Source organism: Carassius carassius, chromosome 3, assembly GCF_963082965.1.
Source record: "Carassius carassius chromosome 3, fCarCar2.1, whole genome shotgun sequence".
Lineage (NCBI taxonomy): Eukaryota > Metazoa > Chordata > Actinopteri > Cypriniformes > Cyprinidae > Carassius > Carassius carassius.
Window position 1 is genome coordinate 39,294,963 of NC_081757.1, and position 27,803 is coordinate 39,322,765.

A 27,803-nucleotide genomic window follows, 5' to 3' on the forward strand; every position below is an offset into this window, starting at 1 on the left:
TGTGTATCCATTCCTCTCTTTCATTCTCCGTGTTCTACTTTGCTTTCTATGGCAGTGGCGTTTCAATTTTATGCCAATACTAAAAACAGCAACATAGAAATTTCATACCAAATATGAATCATGGCTAGAAATGGATTTGTAAACATTTTATTTCATGTTTTTTTGGATAAATGTCTGATATGCAAAAAAAAAAAAAAAAAGAAGTGTTTGGGCCAATCATTTGGACCAAAAATTTGGATTTGGGCTGAATGAAAATGCATTTTCACTCTCTGACAGTAGGTGGCAATTACAAAAAGTCAGAAATACGGCGGTACACAAGGGAAGCTTATGCTACTTTTGGACTTCTGCATGGCAAGTAAAAAAAAAAGGGCCCAAAAGACTACTTGCGTGTTTTCAAAGAGCTGGTCAAATTTTTGTGTTCATTATGGTGTTTATCAAACAATACCAAATACAAGATTAAAAACACAAGAGAGCCGGTTCTGGATACTGGTTCTGCCTACAAGATTCAGACTTGTCACCCATTTGATGACCTCCATAACTAGTCTGTCTAACAGTCCCACCAGTGGTTGATATATAACTGACCAGATCTGGCTAATCAAACACGGATTGAGTACATTTAGTGTTGTGTAACTAGCAGTGGAAACATGTGCCCTAACCACATTATACTGTATCTGACACATGATCCCTATAAAGATGTTCATCTGAGGAGGAAGAAAAGTGCATGTAATCTTTTCCTGAAAGACAACATTCCATTCTCTAATCAAGATTCAGATATTATCAGTACCCTAATGCCACAGAAAGGATATTTGCAATCCTACTAGTTTAATAATGTCACGTTACACAGTAAAAAAAAAAAAAAAAAAGTTCTTTGCTTAATGGTAGAAGAGTAAAAAGAAGTTTGAAATACACTAGCAGCAATGTACACTTTGTGTATATCTGCTGGGAGCGGAATGTAGATGACTATGTAAATATGTTCTGCACACTGTCCTTTCAATAACAAAATGAACACATTACAAAAATGCGAAAACAGTAGTTAAGAAAGCATTTGATCAGTGGATATGTTTGCAGCTGCTCTGCAACTCAGTCAAGTCATGTCACTTTTATTTATTGCATTTTATACAATAGATTGCTTTAAAGTATTATTAAACGGTATTACACTATTCAGCATGAAAAAAACAATGCCAGTGTCATTTTCAGTTTACTTACAATTGATAGTATAAAGCAGCCCTGGATTTTGTGTGTAAAGAAGGCGGAGCCAGGAGCACACCTACCTGTTATTTAGTTGCCATGGACCAATGGTAGTTTGAAGGTGTTCACCAGCTGGAGCAAATTTTTCCAGAAAATTCGCTTTGGCGAGTTGTTTTGAAATCCCAAAATGAACTTCGTTTTGGCATGATTTTGTTTGTTTGAAATGACATCACACCAGTTTGTTCTTCAATTTCGCTTGAAGTATATTAGGCTCTTGACGAATGTCTTTCTATCATGGCCTGTGAGTGAGAAGAGCTATTGCTTCACTGACGACAAGCTTCAGGATTTACTGTTCTGTTTTCCTTTTAAAGATCACCGATCATTTCAACATCAAAGCCTGTCAGGGGTTGTTGTTTCATTATAGCCATTATGTTATTCTTGAGTGAGTGCAATCCACTCATGCTGTGACTCATAAAGGTTGGGATTCAGATAAGACCACTCTTTAAAATCATATTGCACTTCAGTAACCTAATCCCAGAATAAAGGCCAAGCAAGTAAAGTTTCCACTTTGTACTGAAGTACTAAACTCAAGAACTTTAGCACGGCGTGATAGTTCTTCTGTATAAAAGTATGACAGCACTAGATGGTATAGGGCATGTTGTAAATCTCTGTCAGAGAGCAGTTCCCGATACTATTTGAATAAAATCTCTGTATGCGGACGACTTGCTCCTTTATATTTCCCACCCATCTGAATCCTTTCCTCATGTCCTCAAAATTTTTGATATGTACGGTAGGCTCTCTGGCTATAAATTGAATTTACATAAAAGTGAAATGTTTCCCATCAACAATGCTGCCCGGGAGTTCGCTTTTTCTTCTCTCCCATTTAAGGTTTCCCAATCATTTACATACCTCGGTATACTTTTACTAAACATTTTACTAAAAACTTTACCCGTTTGTTGGAGCGAGTTGAACAGGACTTAAGGCACTGGGCCACACTTGCTTTATCAGTCGCAGATCGGATAAAGTCTGTCAAAAAGAATGTGCTGCCTAAGTTTAACTATCTGTTCCAGTTTATCCCAGTGTTTATTCCCAACTCATTTTTTTCATAGGTTGGATAGTGCTCTCACCTCATTTATATTGAATGGCAAACCTGCTAGAATGAGTGAAGGTCTTCTACTAACTAACGTCCTAAGCCACTGGGCGTAATGTCTTTGACTAATTTTCAATGTTATTATTATTGGGCTTCAAAAATTCTCCCGATACTGCACTGGCTCTACAAAGATCCTGGAGAAGATGCCCTTTCATGGGTAGCAAACCTCATGCTTGCCTTCTTCACTAGCAGCTTTAGTTTATGCTCCCCTTTCCTTTTCCTGTGACAATTCACTAAAAACCTACTTGTATGATCTATGCTTAAGATCTTCATTTTGGCTGGCAAACTACGTCTCCTAAATCCCCTGTTTATTCTAATCATGTCTTTAACCCATTAATAACTGATAAGTCTTTTACATCTTGGCATGCTGATGGTATAAGGGGAATTAATGACTTGTACTATGAGGGGTCTTTCTGCTCGTTTCAGCAGATGTGTTAGTAGTTTAATACTCCAAGAATATTTATTTCCAATTATCTCCCTGTTCTCCATTTGATAATTTACTGGAGAATCCTCCAAGATGGAAGGCCAGTATATCAACTCTGTACTGTAAAAATTTTGACCCTAGTCTATACATCCCTTTCACACATAAAAGTTTAGTGGGAAGACGTTTTAGAAATGGTTATTTTGGATGAGGACTGGGAATCAGTCCTATACAGAATTCATAAATCTTCAGTCTGTGCAGGACATGGACTTCTGCAGTGCAAAATTGTACAGAGTGTACACTGGACAAAGCTGACACTCTCCAAGCACTTTCAGCATATACTGTTGATCCTGCTTTTAATTGCTGTAAATTTACCCCAGCATCTCATGCACATTTAATTTTATAGTATCATACAGATTGTGCGCTTCAATTGTTTTGCTAAGCCACATTTTTGATTACTTGTTTATTTAGTTGTGGTTTTTGTTGTTGTGTTGTATCAAGTTTGTCTTGTCTTTTTTGTTTTCTTATTTGTAATATTGTCCTAAAAATCATAAATAAAGCTTAAAAAATAAATAAATCAATATTTACAGAATTACGCAATAAGGGAAAAAAGAAAAACAACAGTGTAATTGGACTATTGCAAAGACTAATATTTTGCTTCCTCTTGTGAAGCGGATGTTATCGCAACATGTTGTTTTCCCCATGGGATAAAACTGAGGGTTTTGAGCTGGTGTGTGTGAAATTGTTTGTGCAGGGACCAAAAAAGTGGACTTGCTGCACAGTACAGTTGGGAAATTTCCCATACTGCCTCGGGACTGAATGCTGTGGTTGAAAAATCATCACATCTTACTCTTAATTAGTCTTATTCTCTGGTCAAAATATGCATTTACAGTAAGTAATGGGGTGTGACGAGATCCGACTGGTCTCGCGAGAATGTGACTATATCCTTAACCAGACCTTTCAGATATATTTGCATTACACTGGCTTCATTTTACTTAATTTGAATTCAGTTTAATGCGGAATGTCACAGAATTTATAATATAATATAAAGTGATATTTCTGTAGTTTATTATTAGTTATGCTATTTTTGTTATTACTTATAGTATTTGGAATATTAACTTGAGTCTTTCTTCTATTGTACACAAAAGAAGATATTTTGAAGAATGTTGGTAACCAAACAGTTGCTAGAAGCCATTGACTTCCATAGTATAGAAAAATAATTCTACCAAAATCTTGGTCACCTATGTTCTTCAGAATATCTTCTGTGTTCAAAATAAATGTTTTCAAGCTTTTGTGTTACTTGCTGCCTTTTTATTCCACATTTCTATTTGAATCACGTCAGTGAGTTAAAACGGGAACAGGCCAGATCACATCTACTTTAATGGGAACATTCCCCAATTCTACTTGAATTAACATTTATCATGCGGAATGTGAATATTAATAACAAAATATTTTGAAGTCTGCAAAGTAAAAGTGTCCATTTAAAAAAATGTAAAACCCTCAGCCTCACTGCTCTCCAAGAATGTGACCAAAAGCATTACAGCAAGCTAGTGAAGCATCCATTTTTTTAAATGTTTTTTTTTTTTGGCAGTACGCTCCAGTTGAAAGCAAGATAGTGAATGTAACCATGACTCCACCAGCTATTGTGCTTCCAAGACAAGTCTGCAATCAAGAGCCCTGTCCACTGGAGAAAACAAGGTATTCATGTCAAGACCCTTTAAAAGATTGCCAAAAAAATCTTAATTGTCCAATCTTTAAACGCCAGCTTTAGTAATTCAGACAATTCATCTCATAAAGAGTCACTATTTGAACTTAAGCGGAGTATTAACCTGCTCAGTTATGTTGAGAATGTGTTGGTTTAATGTTTAAATTTTATTATTTTTTTTAATTGGTGTCAGACCACACAGCCCTAGGCCTCGTCTCTCCCGAAACTCTGCATCTTCATGTCCCATCACCACAGTGGGTATGTTCAACTACGCACTCCCATGTGAAAAGATACTGCTTTAGATATTTATCTAGTATTAAGAGACATTTGTTTTCAAATGGCACATTATAAGATAATGTATGTAACTGTGTTTAAATTTAGTTAAAGCATTAAAGCTGCAGTAGGGAAGCTTAAAATAACAATTTTTTCCTACTTCCTACTTTTAGATGAGTTGGTGTTGGTGTTACAGCTGTGTTTAGGTTGGGTGTGTGTATTTGTGTTTGAGATGATGATGGACACATGATAGACCTGGTGAAGGATCAGCTTCCTGAGCTGCAGTTATCTGAAGAGGATCGTCAGAAGAATCTGGAGCTGCTCGAGGAGGCAAAGAAAGTCAGCGATCGCTTTCTGCAGCGCAGAGGCCGACGCTCCACCTGTAGCCTCACCGAATCTCCAACAGGTACAACAGAAAAATTATTACTTTCCCATCTATGACAGTGTTTCTCAACCGGGGGCCGTAGGGGGCCTTTTTGTAAAATGAATTGATAAAAAAAAAAAAAAATTGTTTTACCAAAGTCAGTTACACCAGCTAATATTAATTTCCACTGACGAGGGGCAGGATTGCTTTCTAATTAATGACAGATTTCAGCTGGTGTCTTGGCTTTTCATGCCTTTTTGCACCTCCCTTTCTTCATCTGTTCAATACTTTTTCCCTGTCTCATTCCATTTTATCCATATTAAAAACTACAAGTTTTTTTCTAAATTAAATGTGGTTGGTTAAATATATCTCCCAGTAAAATATTACAACAGAAGTAGGGTTGTGCAAATAATCGAATGTGATGATCATGCGCGTGTAATCCGTCAGTTCTTTGATTAGTAGTAAATCTCCATCACCTGCTTTCAGATGGAGTGGCATTTGCTACACAGAGCCGTAGATCACTGACAAGCTACGCAATATCGCATTCAATTATTCGCACAGCCCTAGCCAGAAGTAAGAAATAGTTTAGCTTAAATGTGTTAAACAATAAAGGGCATTTGTGTTAAAACGCTGATCTGGGATCTTTTTCATTATTTTTATTTAACATTTTGAAGCTTAACAAAACTAATCTTTCGAGTTTAATCATGCAGTGCTTTTCTAGGCAGTTAAGACATTTTAATTTCTTCGTGAATACAGCCTTTTCTAGTATCTTTTTTTGTGCATATCGTGTGCATGCATCTCGAAATTATTTTGTTAACTGACAGCATATGGTCAACTAAACATTTGAACAAATGAAGAACAACTGAAGATTTTTGTATATAAACATAATTTTTCATTGATATTAATAATGAAGGAAACTTCTTTCATGTGGTGAATGCCATTGTTTTTGTTTCACTGTCCATGTTTTTGAAATGTTTATTTCAGAAGCAGCTTGTTTATTTGTAGCTTTTGCGACTTCCTTGCTTATCAGATTGTAACATCATGTACATGTCCGCATGTCCTCAAATGTCTTGCGCACCAGCCAAAATCCCTCCTTTATCCTGCACACCAGCTACAGCTTACTGACTTGAGCGTAATCACAGACCGATGAGAGATGAAGCAAAGTGATATCCAAACTTTGAAATCATGATGGTCCGTGCATGTCCAAAAATGGGTAACACTGTCTTTGGGTTACAGCTCTCTCTCCGAACCCAACGCCATGCTCCTCCCCCCAACCATCCAGAAGCAGTTCCCTCTCCTCACCCTCACAGCTAGGTACCATGCTGTGCTTTCAGTCACGTTTGCCCACAGAGATCCCAACCATGGTTGGTCTAAGCTAAGTGTTTTGTTTCTCCACCAGGTCCTGAGGTCACCTCAACTCCTCCAGCTAGTCCCTCCATAACTAAGGTGAGCACCACTTCAGATGGCTTTGATGTTGTGTCCTCCTGGTGATGATAAATACTGGATTGTTTGTGTTTGTGTATGTGTTCAGCATCTGGAGGTACCATCTACCCATGACCAAGGGGACACCAGTAAACCAGAGCAGGAGGTTTGTGTAACAAATTTTATATCTTCGACACTTCTTGCTTGAATCTTTCTACTTTTGTCTTTCAGATATTAAAACATTGAAATGTGTGTGAGTTAACATTAAATTGGCCATATTCTTCATTGTTTTATTTATACTTAGAATCTTATCTAAAGTTTTTTGCACCAAACAGTCACAATGTAGTTGATCGTGGCCATTTCTGTTCTCATGTTTACATTGTTGGACCAAAATGATCAGGACCTTCGTGAAAAATATATTTTTAAAGAATATACTTGTGTAAACTTGTGTGTAAACTGAATGTTTTTGGACACTTAAATGTATGTTAACGGCATTAAATTAAAATGTATAGTTTACATTTACATTAAGGTCGCAGTTAGCTGAACTTTAGAGTGCTTTTTCTTTTACCCAATTAAGTACATCTTTATATGTAATTTCTTAATTACTTTTGTCTTTGCAATATGGTTAAAATTTACTTCTGAAAACTGACAAGCATTTAGGTGAATTAAAACACATTTAAAAGTTCAAAATTACAACATATTTTAATATATATATTTGTTATTACACATTTAATGAATTGTTGCATTTACAATATTAACTTCACAATCAAGCACAATCAAATATTATCTTTAACAACCATGTAAAATGTATAAACAATGTAAAATAGTAGAGGTGTTACATTTCACTTGTTTTATCGATTTATCGATTACAAACCCTGACGATGCATATGAGTCAATCTTGAAAGATGATTTTTGAATCGTGAATCGCCGATCTCAGACAGTAATCGAATTAATCGCGATTTCTATAGCGGCTTTCAAAATATATACACACGCAAGCACAAATTAATGGAGACCTTGAACATTGTTCGTGCCTCGTATCTATCCTTCACGCGCTCCACTGTTAGCGCCTGAGACTGTCACAGGATTGCACTCACGCTCTGTCCGTCTCTGACGCAGCTGACGTGTGATCTCTCCTTAGCACTCACGGCCAGTAATGCTAAAGTGAAGTAGTTTTACTTTACAGTCGAAAGGAGTATTTATTGCATTGACGGAGCAGAAATCTAAGTGTCTAAATCAAATGCACAGTTCCATTGAATGATAAATGTGTTTTAATAATGCTGATGAACCGAATGTATGAAGGAAACTGTTAAAATAACCACAGCATGAACAACGACCTTGAAATAATCTGATGCATGAAAGTAGCGTTCGTTGCTTTAGCAAAAAGACATCTGGCCGTTTTCTTTTAGAATCATCATTCGCTGATGGAGAGGAAAAGTTAAATAGCTCCTGCTATAGAATTTTATTTTGTGAAAATGAGATAAAGAAGTTTTCACACTGAAAAAGAAGTGATCTCGCGCTCATAGACGTGCCAGGCTTTATCTGCAGCTAAACTGAATAAAAGCAGAATGAACTGATGAAACATTAAAAAAACACAATAAATAAAATTTATGAATGATGCAGTGCTAATTGACATCATTTATTACAGTACTGAAACTACAAAGTATATTTCTACCTTATTCTGTGCAGAAAATAATTATTTTTAATTATTTACAATAATTGCTAATTAAATGTAGTATATAAAACAATCATGAAATTATAGATTACAAATGATTGATTATTGTCCAGCAGTGTATTTGATTTCTTACAGCTAATAAAAAAAGAGAAGAATTCCTTGTACATATAAATAAATAAATAAATAAATAAATAAATAAATAATAATAAATATGATAATGCATAGGCTACATACATAAAATGATTGTATTTGACATTTCTGTCACTTCTGAAATGATGGCTATGGCCCCTGGTGTGACAAAATGTTAGCTTATACATAATACTTTTAAAGCTCTTTTTTTTAATCTTGGCTTACATAAATTTTTACGTATGCCATGTCATGCCATAGCATCATTAACAATGGACAAAAGGTTTTTCTTTTTTTTTTTTCTCTAACCTATGGTTTTGTAACCATAAAGGCTTCTGTGTAATTTGCCTCCTGACTAAGTATTTAAAGAATTTAGGGGAAGCATTTAAATAATCGTGTGAATGCACTTAAAGAATGCAGAATTGAATCATTTATAATCGAATCTAATCGAGTTGAATTGTGAATCGAATCGAATTGAATCGTTCTAAATGTGCAAAAATCGTTCTTGAATCGAATTGAAAACCTAAGAATCGTGAATCAAATTGTTTTCTATACACAGTTTTGTTTACAGTAGAAATTAGCATAAATGTAATTTAATAAACATGACAACATTAACAATATATTATATTAAATTATGTATTTAATGCATACACAATACAATAGAAATAATATAAAACAAGTTTTGCATTATATTATATTTGCAGTAACCTAGATAAATGTACACTTGATTTAATTTAATGCTTTAATGAATAAAACTGTTATAAACAGAACTGTATTGAAATGTTGTTCTGAGCGTTTTAATGCACTTGTTCTTTCTCTTAATCATTAATCTCACTCTCTTGTTCTTGTTCTTCTCAGACCGTCACGAGGCTAGTAGATTGGATGCCCAGTGACAAGCGAAAGGTATCCTCAGGGACTTTAACCCTGCGTTATGCCACAGCTGTACCAGCTAGAGATCCCCCTGTGTTTCAGAAGGAGAAGCCAGACCATCATGCACCAGCGGACAAGGGGAATAACTCTGTACCTGTGGCCCAGAAAAAGGAAGAGACTTCTGGCTTTGGCGTCAGTCAGCCTCCAGCTACAGGGGTAGCCAAACCCGTCCCCAGGCCACCCACACAGCAAGCCCCATGCACAGCCGAAATCAAAACAATAGGGGCCTTCCCTCCTCTGATGAGAGCCGTCTCCTGGGACATGGTGGGCTCCATGAACATGAGGAATTCAGCTCCCAAAGGGGAGGACAATCTCTCCGAGCAATCAAGGGAGTCTCTGTTAAAGTCCTCCGGGTACAAGGACTTCCCTGTGCCACCTGGGAACGTTCAAAACCTGTCCAAATTACGTGAGGTAATGCTTTGTTGTCTTTGGCCAACCTGGTAACCATGCTAAGTTTTTAACGTTCCTTTTATAGCTTTCTATCAGGTTTGAGCCCAGTTGGCAGAGTAAAGGGAATGATATGTCCCCGATTTAGTAAAATTTCTAGAGTTTTCATTCCTTGTCTAGGAGCACAAACTGATGCGTAACCAGAGCATCTCCAGCCCAAAGCTTCCTGACCTGAATGAAACGACCGAGCAGGAACGAGGTATGTTCATCCTCAAGTCAATCCAGATCTGCATGACTTTCTTCTTTGCACCACAAAATATGATTTGAAGTCCAACCAACATTGGAACCTACATTACATTCTGGTTTGCATGTTACTGACATAAACCATGTGTAAGCTGTCTCTTTCTGACATTTCACATCATGCAGAAGTTGCTGGGTTTATTGGAAAAATGTCTAACTTTACAGAGACAGAATCAGAAAGCCCCCCCCCCATAGTCTCACATGAACATGTACAGTATGATGTGTATAAAATATTATGAAATGTATATTTTAACATTTAATGTGTTTGCCTGTTGCTTTTATTTGATTCAATTGACACTTATTCTCGTCGCTAATAATGAACATTAAAATTTGTAACATTTGTAACAACATAGCTTATGCACAAAGGGACTACATAAAATAAATCCTATAATAACACTGCAAGTTAGCAATACAAAAGTAGAACATGGAGCAAATAATGTACTGTATGTGAGGCTTTCCAACTTTAAGGTTTCCACACCCATATTTTATGTGATTTCATTTTTCATAAACATCTGTTTTAATGTTATCTATTTGTTTTTACATTGTGTGAAATACATATGCAATGTTACTATATTCTTACACCGCTAGGTGGCGTCATATGTGTCCCAGTTAGCACATAGTGCTGGTAATGATTTTCTTTTACAGTTCTCTTAAATGTGCTGTTAAACCTTAGTAATCGGTTTATCTTTCAGGTCTATCCTCTGTGCTCACCAGCTCTCCCAGTGAAGAGGAGGCCAAAGAGAAGCCTGACGCAATGCCCAACATTTCAGACGTCATGCTACGCAAACTCAAACTGCACAGAGGTCTACCTGGAAGGTGTTCACAAAACCATCATTTGATCATAGATTGATTACTATTAATACCCCTCAAAGTCTTCTTACAACTCCTCTCTTTGTTTTTGCTGCAGCGCACCCCCGCTCTCAGAGAAGGAAGTTGAGGTGTGTATATTCCTAAGTTTAATTGTAATAAATAAAGATTAAAAAAAGGATGCTTTTGTTATAAAGGCAAAAATTAAAATGACACTGTATTCATTAATTCTTGTGCTATATGAACTTTCTTTTTTGTTTGGTTTTGCTTCATAACAGTTGAAATCGTGTGCTTAATACAGTTGTATTTATGACAGTGAGTGTATTATTCAGCAATTTTCACTTGCATTTGCTCCTTGTTAATTTTGGTCCTGTATATAATTAAGAAAATACAGTCCGAGGGCTCATGAATCAGTAAATTATCATTATTGCATCACAGCTGCAGTAGTTTAATAGTGTTTTCCAGAATAAGGCTGTTTTTAAATGTCTGTGAAGGCCATGGCTGTCTGTGCTGTTGAGCCTGGCTTAGGACATGGCAATTTGATGGGTTTTAGTGAGTTCCTGTCCCCTGTGAGGAAACAAACATGCCTTTTTTTCCTCTCTAATATTCAGACAATACTAGCTGTACTGCTGATGCACTCTTTGATCCCGACAGTAAAGTTCCCATAAAAGTGCTGCTTTCCTCCATCTTTCTCTGGTTAGATCCAGAATTCATGTCAAGTTATTTATCTGTTGTGTAGAAGTGAGTGTATTAAAACCTTCAAACAACAAATCAGATGAATACTACTTTCAAAAGTGTAGGTGGTGTAAAATTTTTGAAAGTAAAAAAATCTAAATATATATTACATATTAAAGTTTTCAGTAACATTTTTGTAAACATTTACATTTTTACTATAAAAATATCATTAAAAATGAATAGTGTTAAAAACAAATTGCCTTGCAGACTAAAGTCAAATGAAATAATGTGACTAAATGTAGTAATTATATCTGACAAATATTTTCACAGTGAATAGATGCATCTTGTCTTTTAATGGCTGTGTCGCTGTTTTTTCCCTGCAGAACGCTTTTGTGCAGCTTTCCCTGGCATACCGCAATGACAATTACACGCTGGAGTCGCGGCTGAAACAGGCGGAAAGGGAGCGCAACCTGACTGAGGAAAACACAGAGAAGGAACTGGAAGAATTTAAAAGCGCTCTCAAGGTCAGACCCCAATGTAAACAGCCCACTAAAACACACATGTTGGGAATAACTGGAATGTAACTAATTGTTGTTGGCATCCCATTTCAGAACACTTTGTCACTGTGGCAGAACATGGAGCAGCGGGAGTTTTACCAGCATCTCTTAGAAACGTTCGCTGTTTTGCACCGCCTGACCAACCGCCTCTCCAGCCGGGCTGAAGTGGTGGGAGCTGTGAGACAGGTGAGATCCTGTCAACCACTAAATGTGTGGTCACATTAACAAAACTTCAGGGAAATTTCACAGGCAGAAAAAGCTTAGTTGTCTTTTGTGTTGGAATGTATAAAGCACAGCTCACACAGAAACTCCTGATCATGCAGATTACTATTGAAACTGAAACACCAATGACAAAAAATCTGCACACTGCTGCTTAATGCTTCTGCTTTTGGGTGTGAGTATAGTGTGATATAGTAAGTGTGTAATGTATGCTTTTTTTCAGCACAAATATAATATAATCATCAAATATTCACAAAGTTAAGATGCAATGTAAATATAATCACTTTTGTAAACGTAGTCTATTTTCTTCTATCCAAACTGGAAACTTTTACACACACACACACACACACACACACACACACACACACACACACACGCACACATATACACACACACACACAAAGGCAAAGCATCTGTGTAAACAGTATAATTTCCCCCCATTAAATTCAACAGAAACTCTTGCACAATTAACAGATTCTGAAACACAGAATTCACACAATTCATTTCACTTAAAGGGATACTCCACCCAAAATGAAAATTTTGTCATTTATTCACTTACCCCCATGTCATTCCAAACCGTAAAACCGTCTTCGGAACACGACTCAAGATACTTTGGATGAAAAGTATGGAAAGCATCGTCAGAATAGTCCATCTGCCATCAGTGATTCAACCGTAACGTTATGAAGTGACAAGAATACTTTTAGATGCATAGAAAACAAAAATAAAAACTTTATTCAACAATTTGTCTCCTCTGCGTCTCTCCACATCACTGTATGTGCCATTTTGGAGAATAAGCTGAATGTAAGCAACTTATGCTCTTCTGTGTCAGTTCTGCGTTCAGCTCATTCTCCAAAATGGCACATACGGTGATATGGAGAGACACAGAGGAGACTACCGTATATTTCGGACTATAAGTCGCACCTGAGTATAAGTCGCATCAGTCCAAAAATAAGTAATGATGAGGAAAAAACATATATAAGTCACACTGGACTATAAGTTGCATTCATTTAGAACCAAGAACCAAGAGAAAACATTACCGTCTACAGCCACGAGAGGGCGCTTTATATTTTCAGTGTAGACTACAGGAGCACTGAGCAGTAGTGATGCGCGGGTCGTTTAATAACCCGCAGGCCCCGTGGGTAACCCGCGGGTCGGGTCGGGGCGGGTTAAGAAATTGGCACTTTATTGCGGGGCGGGTTGGGGCGGGACACTAAAAATTTTTTTAAAAATCCATTTATGTGTCATGGAATTTAGTGGTGGAAATTTTGATTCTTTCAAGAGATTCGTTGATTTTCAGTTCGTTCACCAAAATGATTCATTCACTGATTCGTTCAGTGACCATTTCTTCATATTACAAAAATACGCCAGCAGTTGGCGAAAAAGTGTCTTATGTGTTATGTCTTAAGTCAACGAACTTATTTACTTGTGACAAAAACTGATTTGGCTTTATTAGTGTGTGCATGATCGCATTAAATAAATAGTCTAAATAAATTGTTCAGATTAACAAAGCACGAGGTTTTATTGGGGATTAAACGTGGAGTTATGTTCTGTATTCCAAATATGAAAACAAGCGTATGTGCACCAATAACTGCGCTTTGTATCTGCTGATTGCTGATCGAAATTTACATGCTTGGCTCACTGACCCTGTATACTCTCATTCATTTCATTCACGAACGAGATGTATAAGTTCATTCAACTCTTTCACCTACGAGAAGATCGTATTCGTTCCCTACATTCAACAAATCACATGCTCCGTCACATCTTGAGTAACTCTTTGACAGGATGAAACAGTTCACAGAGCTGTTCACAAGCTGCGCATGCGCTGATAATAGCGCCGTGCTCACGCGCTGCTGTGGGAGGAACTTCATTGAATGAGAAATTAGTCTTTTACTGTCTATGGTCAGTGGATTACGTAAATGAGAACGATTCGTTCACCTAAAAGATTTGTTCACGAACGAACCTTCATAGTGCAATTACCTATAGCCTATATTGATAAGGTTACGATACAAAGGTCTAAGTAGCAACGTAACTTCCGTGATGTCCCCGATGGTTGGAGCGGGTCAATAAATTTTACTTTATTTGTGGGACGGGATGGGGCGGGCCAAATAATTTCGTGAAAACGGGACCCGCGGGTTGGAAAAAACCCCCGACCCGCGCATCACTTCTGAGCAGCATAGAGCGCCCTCTCGCGGCTGTAGACGGTAATGTTATATAATGTTGATAAATAAGTCGCACCTGACTATAAGTCGCAGGACCAGCCAAACTATGAAAAAAAAGTGTGACTTATAGTCTGGAAAATACGGTAATTGTTGGATAAAGTCGTTACAGTTGAACTACTGATGGCAGATGGACTATTCTGATGATGTCTTTCATACCTTTCTTTTCTTTTCTGCTTGGTATATGCATAAAGTCGATCATTTCTCAACTTTCTGGTCTTGATAACCAATCACATCACAGGCTTGATGTCATTTAATTTGTGTCAGAAATTCAGAAACTATTTGTAGATACTTTGGAAATTGAGAAGTGCCATGAACTGAATCCTCCTTGTCACAAAATGGTCTGTGATTTTCTCTTATAAAACTTTTTTTTTTCATGTGTGAACTTTAAAAATAGATCAGTTCAAGAGGTTTAATGGCAAACATGTTTAGATTAACCACCGTCCATTCATTTCATGGTAAGCTGTTTTTCCACACAAGTAGTTTATTCAGCATAGTAAAGCCTCTTCTCTACTGACAACTTTTCAGAACTTACTCTGGTCTACAAAGTAGCTTTGACCACAACTTTGCTGTTGCTTGCTGAAATTGAGGTTAAAATCCAGTCATTTCTGGATCTGCGCAATTGTTTGTTTTTGTTTTTTTAATGTGAGGGCGAAAAAGCTTTCCATGCACATTGAACACATCTTCAAGTTTGTGATGTGAATTCACTGCACTGACAACAGAGAGCTGCTTGCTTTGAAAATGACTTCTGTGGGAGATACTTCATACATCTTAGTGCTTTTAAAAGTAGACCTTCTTGCATGCAAAACTTTGTTACATTTTGTCAATGTGACACTAGGTCTTGCTCAGCCCCCCATTTGATGTGCTGTTTTCATGAGAAAACTGTCCCTTGTCTTGGTGCTGTAGAGGGGCCACTAGTTGGGAATGTTTATTTTACAGCAGATAAGATATGTTTGTGATAGATTTAGCTAAGTGTCATGCCTGCCCTTAGGTTTAATGTGCAAGCCAAAGTAAACCAAGTGAACGGAGAAGGCCTCAGCGGTACATCTGTAGCAAGTGGCAACACTATTAATAATAATCCCTGCATGAGTTCATGGCAAGTATTGTATCATTACCTCAGATTGCCATGCCTTTCTTTTGCATCCCATAATTTAATAATGACCGGAGATACAAATATTTTTGGGGTTGCTGTTGCTGGCTCAGAATGATCATCTTATTAACATCCTGAAAACTCATCATCATTCTTTTAACAACAAATGCAGTTTAAAGTGCCCCTATTAAGGTTAATATTTTTATTTTGGGAGTCACCAACAAAAGGTTAACATGCATGCCAGGTCAAAAGTATGACACTTTAATTTAGCACTTTAATCAACACTTTCTCTTATAAAATGCATTTATTTGTACCTAACTTGCTCAGCGACTCCCAAATGATTCGCTCAACGAATAATTTCAAACCCCTACTTTGCGTGACACTATTCTGTGGTGGGTGGCCAAATGTTCCTATTTTAGTGTCATCTTGCCTGTAATGCCTGATAAAGCAGCGTTTGTGAGTGCAGTGCTGCTTTGTGTACAGAGTTATCGGGGATACCACTATTTTACCGCTCCAAAAGGTGACACCTAGTGGAAAAGAATGAATTTGCTTTTTCATTCAGACCAACAACAAAAAGACCACAAGTGGGTGGGCAATATGCTAATGTTTCATGTTGATTTCCCTGAATCAACATCCTTCTGCTCCAAAAAAAAGCATGAACCAGAAACGTAGCAGCTAAAATGGCATTTTTGGGAGATAAATCATTATATTTTAAGAATATCATCTTGTTTGGCCACAGTGTGAAGAAAGCAATTTTAATTAAATCTAGGCCATGGATTACTTTGAGACCAATGAGAAGCCTCTGCCAACTGGTATTAATAGACTGTATACACAATTATTAAGCAGAAATCCTACTATACTTTGTGACCACTTACTTAATCTATTGGGCAAACCTCACGTCACACATACTATTCATGAGAGAATCCAATATTAACTGTTTCCATCATCCTATTCTTATGCACATTTTGAAGTATCGCAACAGAAACAAATGATGGAAATGCCAAAAAAAAATCCTTAATTCACTGAAGTTTTTACGTTTGCTTAGGTTGGTTTTTGACTTATGCGAAAAGGGTGATGCAAATAATGAGAGCTGCCGAGTACATTCCTCCATGAGCATCAAAAAAAAGGCATGTGACTCAACCAACAAACCGATCTCATCCCAAAGCATCTGAAATGTTATGGTCATTCTGAAATGCCCGTGCAAAGTCTGTTATCAAAGTATTTCTGTATAATATCCTCCCAGAACTGTCCTATATGACTGCATTCCCAAACAGCAGGCAGAAGCCTCTGAATACAATGACCGCATTTTCCGTGTTTCGTCTGCTCACTCTTGAGGTGCAAGTAATTTATTATTATAATCATTGGCTTATCCTACTTTTTTTTTTTTATTGCCAGTTTATCAGGAAGTGACAATTTGTGTTCTCTTTGACTCAATGGATTGAAATGGGCCTTATTTGCTTATGTTTTATGCAATAACTCCAATTTTGCACACGTTAAATTTGGATGGAAACCTTGCTATTTTGCCCCGACTAAACCACCGTCCGTTCATTTAGAAATACAGGTGCTGGTCATATAATTAGAATATCATCAAAAAGTTGATTTCTTTCAATAATTCCATTCAAAAAGTGAAACTTGTATATTATGTTCATTCATTACACACAGACTGATATATTTCAAATGTTTATTTCTTTTAATTTTGATGATTATAACTGACAAGCAAAATCCCAAATTCAGTATCTCAGAAAATTAGAATATTACTTAAGACCAATACAAAGAAAAGGATCTGCATTCTTGGGTCTGGCATATCGCATCTTCCTCTTCCCAATACCCCATAGATTTTCTATGGGGTTAAGGTTAGGCGAGTTTGCTGGCCAATTAAGAAGAGGGATACCATGGCCCTTTAACCAGGTACTGGTAGCTTTGGCACTGTGTGCAGGTGCCAAGTCCTGTTGTAACATGAAATCTGCACCTCCATAAAGTTGGTCAGCAGCAGGAAGCATGAAGTGCTCTAAAACTTCCTGGTATATGGCTGCGTTAACCTTGGATCTCAGAAAACACAGTGGACCAACACCAGCAGATGACATGGCACCCCAAACCATCACTGACTCTCAAACCCTCTCCTCTCTTCCTCCAGACTCTGGGACCCTGATTTCCAAAAGAAATGCAAAATTTACTTTTATCAAAGAACATAACTTTGGACCACTCCGCAGCAGTCCAGTCCTTTTTGTCTTTAGCCCAGGCGAGACGCTTCTGACGCTGTCTATTGTTCAAGAGTGGCTTGACACAAGGAATGCGACAGCTGAAACCCATGTCTTGCATACGTCTGTGCGTAGTTGTTCTTGAAGCACTGACTCCAGCTGCAGTCCACTCTTTGTGAATCTCCCCCACATTTTTGAATGGGTTTTGTTTCACAATCCTCTCCAGGGTGCGGTTATCCCTATTGCTTGTACAATTTTTTTCTACCACATCTTTTCCTTCCCTTCGCCTCTCTATTAATGTGCTTGGACACAGAGCTCTGTGAACAGCCAGCCTCTTTTGCAATGACCTTTTGTGTCTTTCCCTCCTTGTGCAAGGTGTCAATGGTCGTCTTTTGGACAATTGTAAAGTCAGCAGTCTTCCCCATGATTAAGTAGCCTACACAACTAGATTGAGAGACAATTTAAAGGCTTTCCAGGTGTTTTGAGTTAATTAGCTGATTAGAGTGTGGCACCAGCTGTCTTCAATATTGAACCTTTTCACAATATTCAAATGATCTGAGATACAGAATTTGGGATTTTCCTTAGTTGTCAGTTATAATAATCAAAATTAAAACATTTGAAATATATCAGTCTGTGTGTAATGAATGAATATAATATACAAGTTTCACTTTTTGAATGGAATTAGGGAAATAAATCAACTTTTTGATGATATTCTAATTATATGACCAGCACCTGTAAGCTTGAGTTTTGGTTATTTCTCTCTGATTATACAGGGTCATGAATAGTTCAGCAGGTTTAGATGTCATTGATCTTTGAAGGATGTTGATCCAGGACATGTCCTGCTTGGATAAATTACATTGTGCATGATAATTCCTTGATGTCCTGAATGCTACTGTTAGTGAGACCCAAAAAACCCAGTGGCCTAGAGATTAAGAGTACACTGTGGTTTGTGCATACAATAACTTTTAACACTTGCTATGTCCGTGGCAGGAGAAGAGAATGAACAAGGCCACTGAGGTGATGATGCAGTACGTGGAGAATCTGAAGCGGACGTATGAGAAGGACCATGCTGAGCTGATGGAGTTTAAGAAGCTTGCCAGCCAGAACTCCAGCCGCTGTTATGCAGGATCAGTGGACACTGGAGGTAAACAAACATCAAAACCACAGTTGTCCACTCCCCTCCAGCCCGCAAATACATTCCTGCTTATGTTTCATCTCTTACCATATCTTGTGTTTCACACAGAGGATGGTGTTCCACGTACATCAAGATCCATGTCTGTGCAATTGGGAAAGGTAGGCAAAAGTCTTTGGTTAAAGGATTTAAAATAATCCAACACCTCTGGAGACCCTGCTCCTATGATGCCATAGCGGAACCTTTTTGAAAAAAAGTTAAAGTTCTTCCAAATCTGTATGAGTTTCTTCCTTCTGTTAAGCAAAAAAATACAAAATAAATTATATATAAACAGTTGATGGTAGTCATTGACTTACAATATGGCAACAATTTTTTTTTTATTATTATTATATTTATTTAATTCATTAAAAACAAATGCAACAACAGCATTTAACATGAATGAAAAGGAGCAGAAAGAAGTAAACTTATAATGTCTGCCCCCTATCAACACAAAATCATTTACAGTTCCAGTGCATTTAAGCTGTCTCATGCAGCCGTCTCTTCTCTTTCTCTAAGACATCAAAACACAAAATAATAAAGTTAATCTTCTACTCCGCAGTATTATATTTCTGCAACAGTGATAATTTAACATACTTCTTAAACACATAAATGGACTTTGAAGTTTTAATTTTACAACCAAGACTGTTCCACAAACTGACTCCCTTGATTGTGACACATTGGGTTTTGTAAAAACCTCAGTACCTTTTAGTTCATATCTGCTTTTCCTCTTGGTGAATCTGCTTTGCAAATTGTTCGGTAAACTTTCCAGATGAGCTTTATACATGGTTTTTAAAAGGTTATACTCTACTAATTCATTACATTTCAGAGTTTTTAGTTGTATGAATAAACAATTAGTTGGATCTCTGTATCCACTTCCACTGATAACTCTAATCGCTCTTTTCTGTAAGAGTAAAATTGGATTGATGTATGTTTTACAGGCACTTCCCCACACTTCAATACAAAAAGTCAGATATGGAATAATCAATGAGTTATACAACAAAAATAATGCATTCTTATTTAGCAAATCTTTAACTTTATGCAGCACACCTATTATTTGGGATACCTTTACTTTAATATTATCAATATGTGATTTCCATGTCAAATGTTCGTCAATTATAATGCCTAGAAACTTAATCTCATGAGCCCTTTCAATTTCTAATCCATTAATAAACAATGACATTTCGCCATATTTTTTTTTACTACAAAATATCAAATTTAGTTTTACTAATATTTAGGGACAATCTGTTAGCATTGAACCACTTCATAATTTTCTGAAATTCATTCTCCACAATATGTAGGACATCTTTTATATTTTTTCCTGAATAAAACAAAGTGGTGTCATCCGCAAACAGAATGCACCTAAGTAACTGAGACACAGACACAAGGTCATTTACACATAGAAGAAAAAGTATAGGTCTTAAGACCGATCCTTGTGGTACCCCACAAATTATGTTACAATTATTAGACTTTATGTTGTCAATTTCAACAAACTGACTTCTGTTTTTTAAATAGCTGGTAACCCATTGGTGTGCCACACCTCTGATCCCATATTTATATAATTTATGCAACAATATCTTGTGGTCCAGCATATCAAACGGTTTTTGAAGATCCACAAAGATGCTTACTAAATAGTGCTTTTGATCTATAGCATTGGTAATTTCATCAGTTAGTTCCATAATTGCTGTAGCAGTTGAGTGATTAGGACGAAACCCATATTGGCTGTTACTTAAAATATTAAATTCATTTAGAAATTTATTCAGTCTGATCGCAAATAACTTCTCCAGAATTTTAGAGAACTGTTGAAGTAATGATATTGGTCTATAATTAGAAAATTAAGATTTATTTCCTTTTTTGAACAGTGGAATTACTTTGGCTATTTTCATGCAAGTCTGGAAATATCCCTAAAGTAAATGACAAATTACAGATATAGGTAAAATGCTCAATAAATACATTTATAATTAGCTTTATCAATTCCATATTCATATCAGTATAAACATTAGATTTTTTATTAGCACACTTCTGGACAATTGTCAATATGTCACTCGCTTGTACACTTTCAAGAAAGACACTGCCAACATTATCTGGTACTGTACCACCATAGATGTTTCCGTCTAGAATTTGTTGTGACAAAGTAGGGCCAATATTTACAAAATAATTATTGAATTCATTTACAATTTCAGTTTTATTGCAAATATCAACATCGTTCTTTTTAAACTTATTTGGAAATTTAGTTTTTACCTTGCCTTTTTGCATTACAGAATTTATAATGCTCCATGTGTCTTTTGTACTATTTTTATTTTTGTCTAACAATTTAGTGTAGTAATCCTTTTTTGCCTTCTTATGATTCCAACTAATTTGTTTTTATATTTTTTATACCTAACTTCAGCATCTTTAGTTCTTGATCTTAAAAACAATCGATACAAATAGTTTTTTTTCTTACAGGCATTTTTCAGTCCATTTGTCATCCATGGATTGTTAAAAGTATTTTTCCTGATACGAGCATTTGCTTTGGTTATTTTACAATTTTTATCATATAGATTAATTAATGTCGTCATGAAAGCCTCATATGCATTAGTTACATTATCTGTGTACACTCTATCCCAGCTCTGTTTCTTCAAATCTTCTCTAAAGGCCTCTAAAGCTTTACTAGATTTATCTCGAATGAGTGTTTTAAATTCATCTTCTACGATGTCATAGGATGTTTTCTCATAAATTATAAATACAGGGAGATGATCACTCACGTCTGTCATAAAGATACCACTAATTAATTTACCATGTACATTTGTAAATATATTGTCAATAATAGTTGCACTATGTGTGGTCACCCTTGCAGGTTTAGTTATCATTGGGTATAGATCTGTGCTTTTCATGCAATTCTTAAATTCATTTGATGCTGTAGGGTTTCCCAGATCTATATTGAAGTCACCACACAAAATTAATGATTTGTTATTAATTTTTTCAAACATCTCTAGGATTTTTTCTGTAAATAATTCTACACAGGACCCTGGTGCTCTATACACACAACTGATTAACATATTTTTACCAATTTCATTTGTTATTTCTACAGTAAGCAGTTCCATCAAATTTTCCACAGCAATTGTTTTTTGTTCAATAATTTTACATTTCAAATGATAATCAATATAGAGGGCCACACCCCCTCCCTTTTTACTTACTTTGTTAACATAAAACATATTGTATCCTTCAATCTGGACGTCATTGATATCAGAGTCCTTCAACCAGCTTTCAGTTATAGCAATCACTTTAAAATGTTTATCTAACTGACAAAATAGTTCTTTTATTTTTACTAAGTTACCCTTTAAACTTCGACGATAAAATGTATGATAAATAATGCTTCAAGTACCCTGCTGATTTCAACATTATATTGTTGAACAGTATAATAATTGCATACATTTTCTTCAGGGGTTAGCAAGTCATGTTCAATATAATTTTCTAGATCATAAATTTTATCATTGTTAGTATCTACATTCATTGTTCAATGTATGTCCAAGCGTATCCAACCTGATTTCTCCATTGTCAGTCAGGCAAGCTGGAGACTCCTTCACTCCCACTGTGATTGTCCAGTCTTGTACTTCTCAAGTTTCTTCATAGTCTTGATGACCTTCGCTGAACCATCTTGTTCCCTGATCCACACGTTTCCATTCCATGTCCACGTCCCAGTAATTTTCTTCTGTTTCCTTAGTATCCTCGCCTCCCTTGCGATACCTCCATTTTTTTTTTGTGAGGTGTTCGTGTAGTTTGATTAAATTTGCCTTCAAGTCAGGTCTAGGAGGGCGTTTTCATTTGAAAGAACATTTTAGTCTCTTCTGCTCACCAACAGTACAAACAGCTGAAAATAGTAATATTGTGAAATATTAGTATAATTTCAAATAACTAATTTCTATTGTAATACATTTTTAAATGTGGTTTATTCCTGTGATGCAAAGCAGAATTTTCATCATCATTACTCCACTCATCAGTGTTGCATGATCCTTCAGAAATTGAATTTGCTGCTCAGGATTTATTTCTTGTAATACCAGTGACAAATACAGTAAATAAATAATAATTTCACTGACCAAATATTGGACGTTTTGTAAATGACTTCAAAGCTGGAACACAAACATGGACTAAAAGCGCAACAAGTGTTGGATTCTTTACTTCTATGGCTCTTAAGAAAACCTCTAATATTGATAAAAAAAATGTGTTTGCTTTTCCTCTGTAAATGGATACACCAATCTGAAGTACCTGTAACATAAAGAACCTTTTTAATCTCCAGATAATCATATAGCCAGCTCAAGAACCCTGTATTGGCAAAAAATATGGTTATTACTGTGAAATATATGATTGCTGAACCTAAGGTGCTTTAAAATCCTGTCTTTTGTAATATTGTACCAATAACGTCCATAACACTGATCAGAGATGCAGAGAATGTGCCTATCTACACATAAAATGTGTTTTTTTTTCTCTCTCTCTCTTTTTCTAAGGCTGTGCCCAGACGAAGAGTCAGTGTGGCTGTAGTTCCCAAGTTTAATCCGCTGAACATCCCCGGGCAGACGCCAGCCGCTGCTGGCCCTAATGTTGCAGTCGGTGCACTTCCTGTGGTGGTGAGTCCTATCTCACACACACTGCCTAGTCAGCTGTTATTTTGTAGTCTGTCAGCAGCCTCATGTAATTAATGATGCTTTATCTTTAAGTTTCCTACATGTGGCATTTTATCAAGGTTACCATTTCTGTCTGTTCTGCTGTTGTTTTTAGTGTGAGGCGGCCACCATTAAAAACAGCACTTCCTCAGACCCTACACAACATGATGTGCCTGACAAATCGTGAGTAATTGCCTTTCTTGATTCTGTGCCGCCACATTCCTCAAACTGTGTACATGAGCACACATTCATCAAATAATGCTTGAAAATGTGTTCTTTGACATCCTCTCTTTCCTTAAAATAATGGATCAAATTAAGCCTTATCAAAAGATATGCATCTGGAGAGTGTTGCATGTTTACGTGGCAGATAGGAAACCCATCTAAATACGTTTATTCACCAGCATTCTTTAAAATAAAGGATTTTAAAGGGGGTTTTCACACTGATGCCCTAGAAGAGCCATTTTTGTTACTCGAAAGAGCCTTTTTCTTAGAATAATTTTTATGTGAAGAACTTAATTACACCACCCATTATCTTATTTTCAAGTTTCAAGTTCAAGTTTGTTTATTTCTAGAGCACATTTACTTCCGGTTTTTAGCCGACCAAAGTGCTGTACAGTAATCACGACAAAATACATACTAACCAACAACGTCACTATCAGCAATCAAATATAGTGCATTAAAAGTTAAGTTCAAGTAAATACACATTAAAAGTAATCACGATAAAATACGTAATGTACCAACAACGTCACTATCAACAATCAATTAAAGTGCATAAAAAGATAAGTTCAAGTAAATAACACATTGAAAGCCACTCCAAACAAATATGTTTTTAGCGCTGTTTTAAACTCCGATAAAGTGGAAGCCATTTTAAGATGAATAGGAAGATTATTCCATAAAGTGGGGCCCACCACTTCAAAAGCTCTATTTCCCCTCTTTTTCAAGCGGGTTCTAGGAATACGAAGGAGGGATTTGTTTCCTGATCTTAGTTCTCGCTTTGAAGTATATGGGTGGAGTAAATCCGATAAATACAATGGTGCAAGATTATTTAAGGATTTGTAGACTAATAGTAAAATTTTATAGTCGATTCTATATTGGACAGGTAACCAGTGAAGGGATCTCAAAAGAGGTGTCACATGATCAAATTTTTTGCCACCTTTCAAAAAACGTGCTGCTGCATTCTGAACAACTTGTAATCTAGAGATTTGATTCTTGGAAATCCCATAATAAAGAGAGTTGCAATAATCTAGCCTGGATATTATAAAGGCATGAATAGCAACTTTAAGAGAATCATTGGATAGGAAAGATTTAATTTTGGAAAAAGAGCGCAGATGAAAGAAACTAGAGCCCACTACCGAGGCAATTTGCCTATCAAATTGTAAGTTGTTATCTATTACCACACCTAAATTTCGAACCTTTGCTGAGATAGTGAAATTTAAAAGATCAAGGTTAGGTAAATATTTTCTTCTTTGCTCGGTAGGGCAAAAAACAATAGCTTCCGATTTATCGGAGTTCAAAAAAAGAAATTTTTTTGAGAGCCATGCTTTTACATCATTCAAACACGCTGATAAGTTACTAACAGCATTCTCATTACCGCTGGTCAAAGGCAGATATATTTGCATGTCATCAGCATAACAATGGAAGGCTACATTATGTTTCCTGAAAATAGATTCCAAGGGAAGTAAATATAAAGAAAACAGAGTGGGTGCAAGAACAGATCCTTGTGGTACGCCACAGGATAGCTTGCGTAACGATGAAGTAAAATTTCCAATTTTAACAGAAAAAGTTCTGTTTGTTAGGAAAGATTTAAACCAGTTTAACACTACCCCGCCTAACCCCACATAGGACTTTCTTAATGAAATCCTGTTGTTGTTTTTTTTCATTCTAATTTTGGAGGGCTGATTCAAAAATAGTGCCTGTTTTGATGTAGTACGTCACACTTTCTCACAAAATAGTATGTGCATTTAAAAGCACATCTGCTTTCGACAACTATCCGTATGTATTGTATTATCTTTTAAACACCCGAAAAACTACCACAAAGACATGACTCCTATCTTGCTTTGAGCAAAGATACAACTATGTTACTACCACTACCAGCAACTAGTTAAGAGACCCTAAAATAAAGTGTTACCTTATATTTTGAACTTTTGAGCATATTAGGCCTTTTTTTTGTTTTTTGTTTTGCAAATTAGCATTTTTTTTTAAGATACAGGGCTGTGCAATATAGAATTTTTTTCCCACTATAAATAACCTTTTGTGCTGTGGAAAGGTTGCGTGGATGTTTTAAAGGCTCTTCATGGAACCACAGATGCCAATAAAGTACCTTTTATTTTTAAGAGAGTACACCAAGACGCATGGCCCTTTTGGAGAATTATAACTTAAACAACCTTCTTGTTTTTCTGTGTGCTTAAAATAACACACAAATCCCATCTGCAGTCAACTTTATATCCTATTTTGTATCCTAAACATTTGGATGGCAAGGTTTGACAAAAACCAGTCATCAGTGTCTGACTGTACTTTTTTTTTTTATACTGGGTTTTAACTCAAAGACCGAAAGACAGACAATAACAATCTAGTAATGTGTGTGCTGTTCTAGAACGAATGATGTTTAAAGACCTCCCAAAGGACCTGTTTTAACATCTCATGTCTCACTTCTGTCAGAGTTGCAGTGGCATGTGTGCCATGTGACATTTAAGTCTCTCCAATAGGGCAGAGGTTATTATTATATTATTATAACTCGTGGTTATGAACGAAGAAAGCCAATTCTGTAGTTCGCACACATCTGCGTAATGGCAGTTTTTTATTGTTCCATCCCTGTCTCTTCTTTCCTATGTGAAACAAAGCAGTGGAAACCCTATGACGGAGCAGGAAAGTGAAGCAACGCCAACCAAAGTTGTCTGCAGTCCAGGGAAGATTACAGAAGAGCTAAAAGCCAAGATTGAAGAAGAAGCGTATAACAGAGGGTAACGCCCTTGGCACTACTGAACGCTTAAACCTGTGTGACCGTGCACATTAAACAACAAACTGTTGTTTAAGTCTGTTCAGATGACTACTTATATCACGCAAGTTGCATAATTGCAAAAACATTCTCAGGAAATTGCCTTTTTTTATCACTTCTTTTGAAAACCAAGGTAACAATCCTTGGGAAAAATTGGTGACCAACGTAGTAAAATGCTTTCAGATTATTCAGAATATTCAGATTACTTGTCAACAAATATGGGTTTTCCAAAAGGTGATTTTAAAACCATATACCCTCAGCCTAAACGCTTTAGATTGGGGATTACATATAGGGTAGGATTAAGGGATCTAAAATATGTTCATAAGGCATTCATATCACTAGTGAACAGTGTTTCCTAATCTAAAGTGTTAACAGCATTTAAAAATAAATTTCATAAAGAGAATGGGATTTCCCCAATATTCAGATTAGCGGTCAACAAATATTATTTTCAACTATTGAGCTTGATGAGGTCAATATACTATACAGTATCATTCAGAAGTTCAGTTTCTGTAATTTGTAACATTTATATAGGTCTATTCTTGACACTCTTCACACACAATATAAAGGAACACACTTTTTTGAAAATAGGCTTATTTTCCAACTCCCCTAGAGTTAAACAGTAGAGTTTTACCGTTTTCTATTCAATTCAGCCGATCTCCAGGTCTGGCGGTAGCACTTTTAGCTTAGCTTAGCATAGATCATTGAATCTGATTAGACCGTTAGCATCTCGTTCAAAAATGATCAGAGTTTCTAGATTTTCCCTATTTAAGACTTGACACTTCTGTAGTTCCATCGTGTACTAAGACCGACCGAGAATAAAAGTTGCGATTTTCTAGGAACTATACTGATATGTCTGGGAACTATACTCTCATTTCAGCGTAATAATCAAGGAACTTTGCTGCTGTACCAGGGCGCAGAAGGTGCAGTGATATTACGCAGAAAATAGTCCCCAGCTAGTTTGTGTGGTTGGGGACTATTTTCTGCACCCATGGTACGCCAGCAAAGTTCCTTTCAACTCACTGTAGACAACATTATAGACATTCTTGAAAATGATTGTATGCAATAAATATATTTTTAAGCGTTGTAAAAGATTTTAGAAAATAAATTCTGCTTCTGCTGTATACTAAGTAACAGAAATTAACTTGACTGTAGATACCAAGAAGGACTTAAGAGGTCTAAAGAACTTCAGGAGCTGAAGGAGGAGGAAGAGAAAGCAGAAGAGAAGCAGAAGGACTCCGAGGAGGAAGCAAGAGGAAATACTGATAAAGACAGGAAGGCTAATAGGTAACTGACTTCAAAG

General features: G+C 36.4%; 1 protein-coding gene across 7 annotated transcripts in view; it reads left to right on the forward strand.

Moving 5' to 3' along the window:
* The window catches only part of LOC132126666 (inositol 1,4,5-triphosphate receptor associated 1-like), a 53,755-nt gene that overhangs the window by 25,106 nt on the left and 846 nt on the right, over positions 1-27,803 (forward strand). For 5 of the 7 annotated variants that reach the window (XM_059538121.1, XM_059538103.1, XM_059538088.1 and 2 more), the window contains 18 exons: positions 4,351-4,457; positions 4,658-4,722; positions 4,970-5,143; positions 6,338-6,415; positions 6,501-6,547; positions 6,633-6,689; positions 9,180-9,662; positions 9,819-9,897; positions 10,631-10,754; positions 10,846-10,876; positions 11,804-11,944; positions 12,032-12,163; positions 18,691-18,844; positions 18,944-18,993; positions 23,353-23,472; positions 23,624-23,691; positions 26,349-26,468; positions 27,656-27,787. In XM_059538121.1, the coding sequence (XP_059394104.1) occupies positions 4,387-4,457; positions 4,658-4,722; positions 4,970-5,143; positions 6,338-6,415; positions 6,501-6,547; positions 6,633-6,689; positions 9,180-9,662; positions 9,819-9,897; positions 10,631-10,754; positions 10,846-10,876; positions 11,804-11,944; positions 12,032-12,163; positions 18,691-18,844; positions 18,944-18,993; positions 23,353-23,472; positions 23,624-23,691; positions 26,349-26,468; positions 27,656-27,787 (2,126 nt within the window). In that variant the 5' untranslated portion in view covers positions 4,351-4,386. The remainder of the gene's footprint in view (positions 1-4,350; positions 4,458-4,657; positions 4,723-4,969; positions 5,144-6,337; positions 6,416-6,500; positions 6,548-6,632; positions 6,690-9,179; positions 9,663-9,818; positions 9,898-10,630; positions 10,755-10,845; positions 10,877-11,803; positions 11,945-12,031; positions 12,164-18,690; positions 18,845-18,943; positions 18,994-23,352; positions 23,473-23,623; positions 23,692-26,348; positions 26,469-27,655; positions 27,788-27,803) is intronic. The other 2 variants (XM_059538110.1, XM_059538096.1) reach the window with 2 other exon arrangements.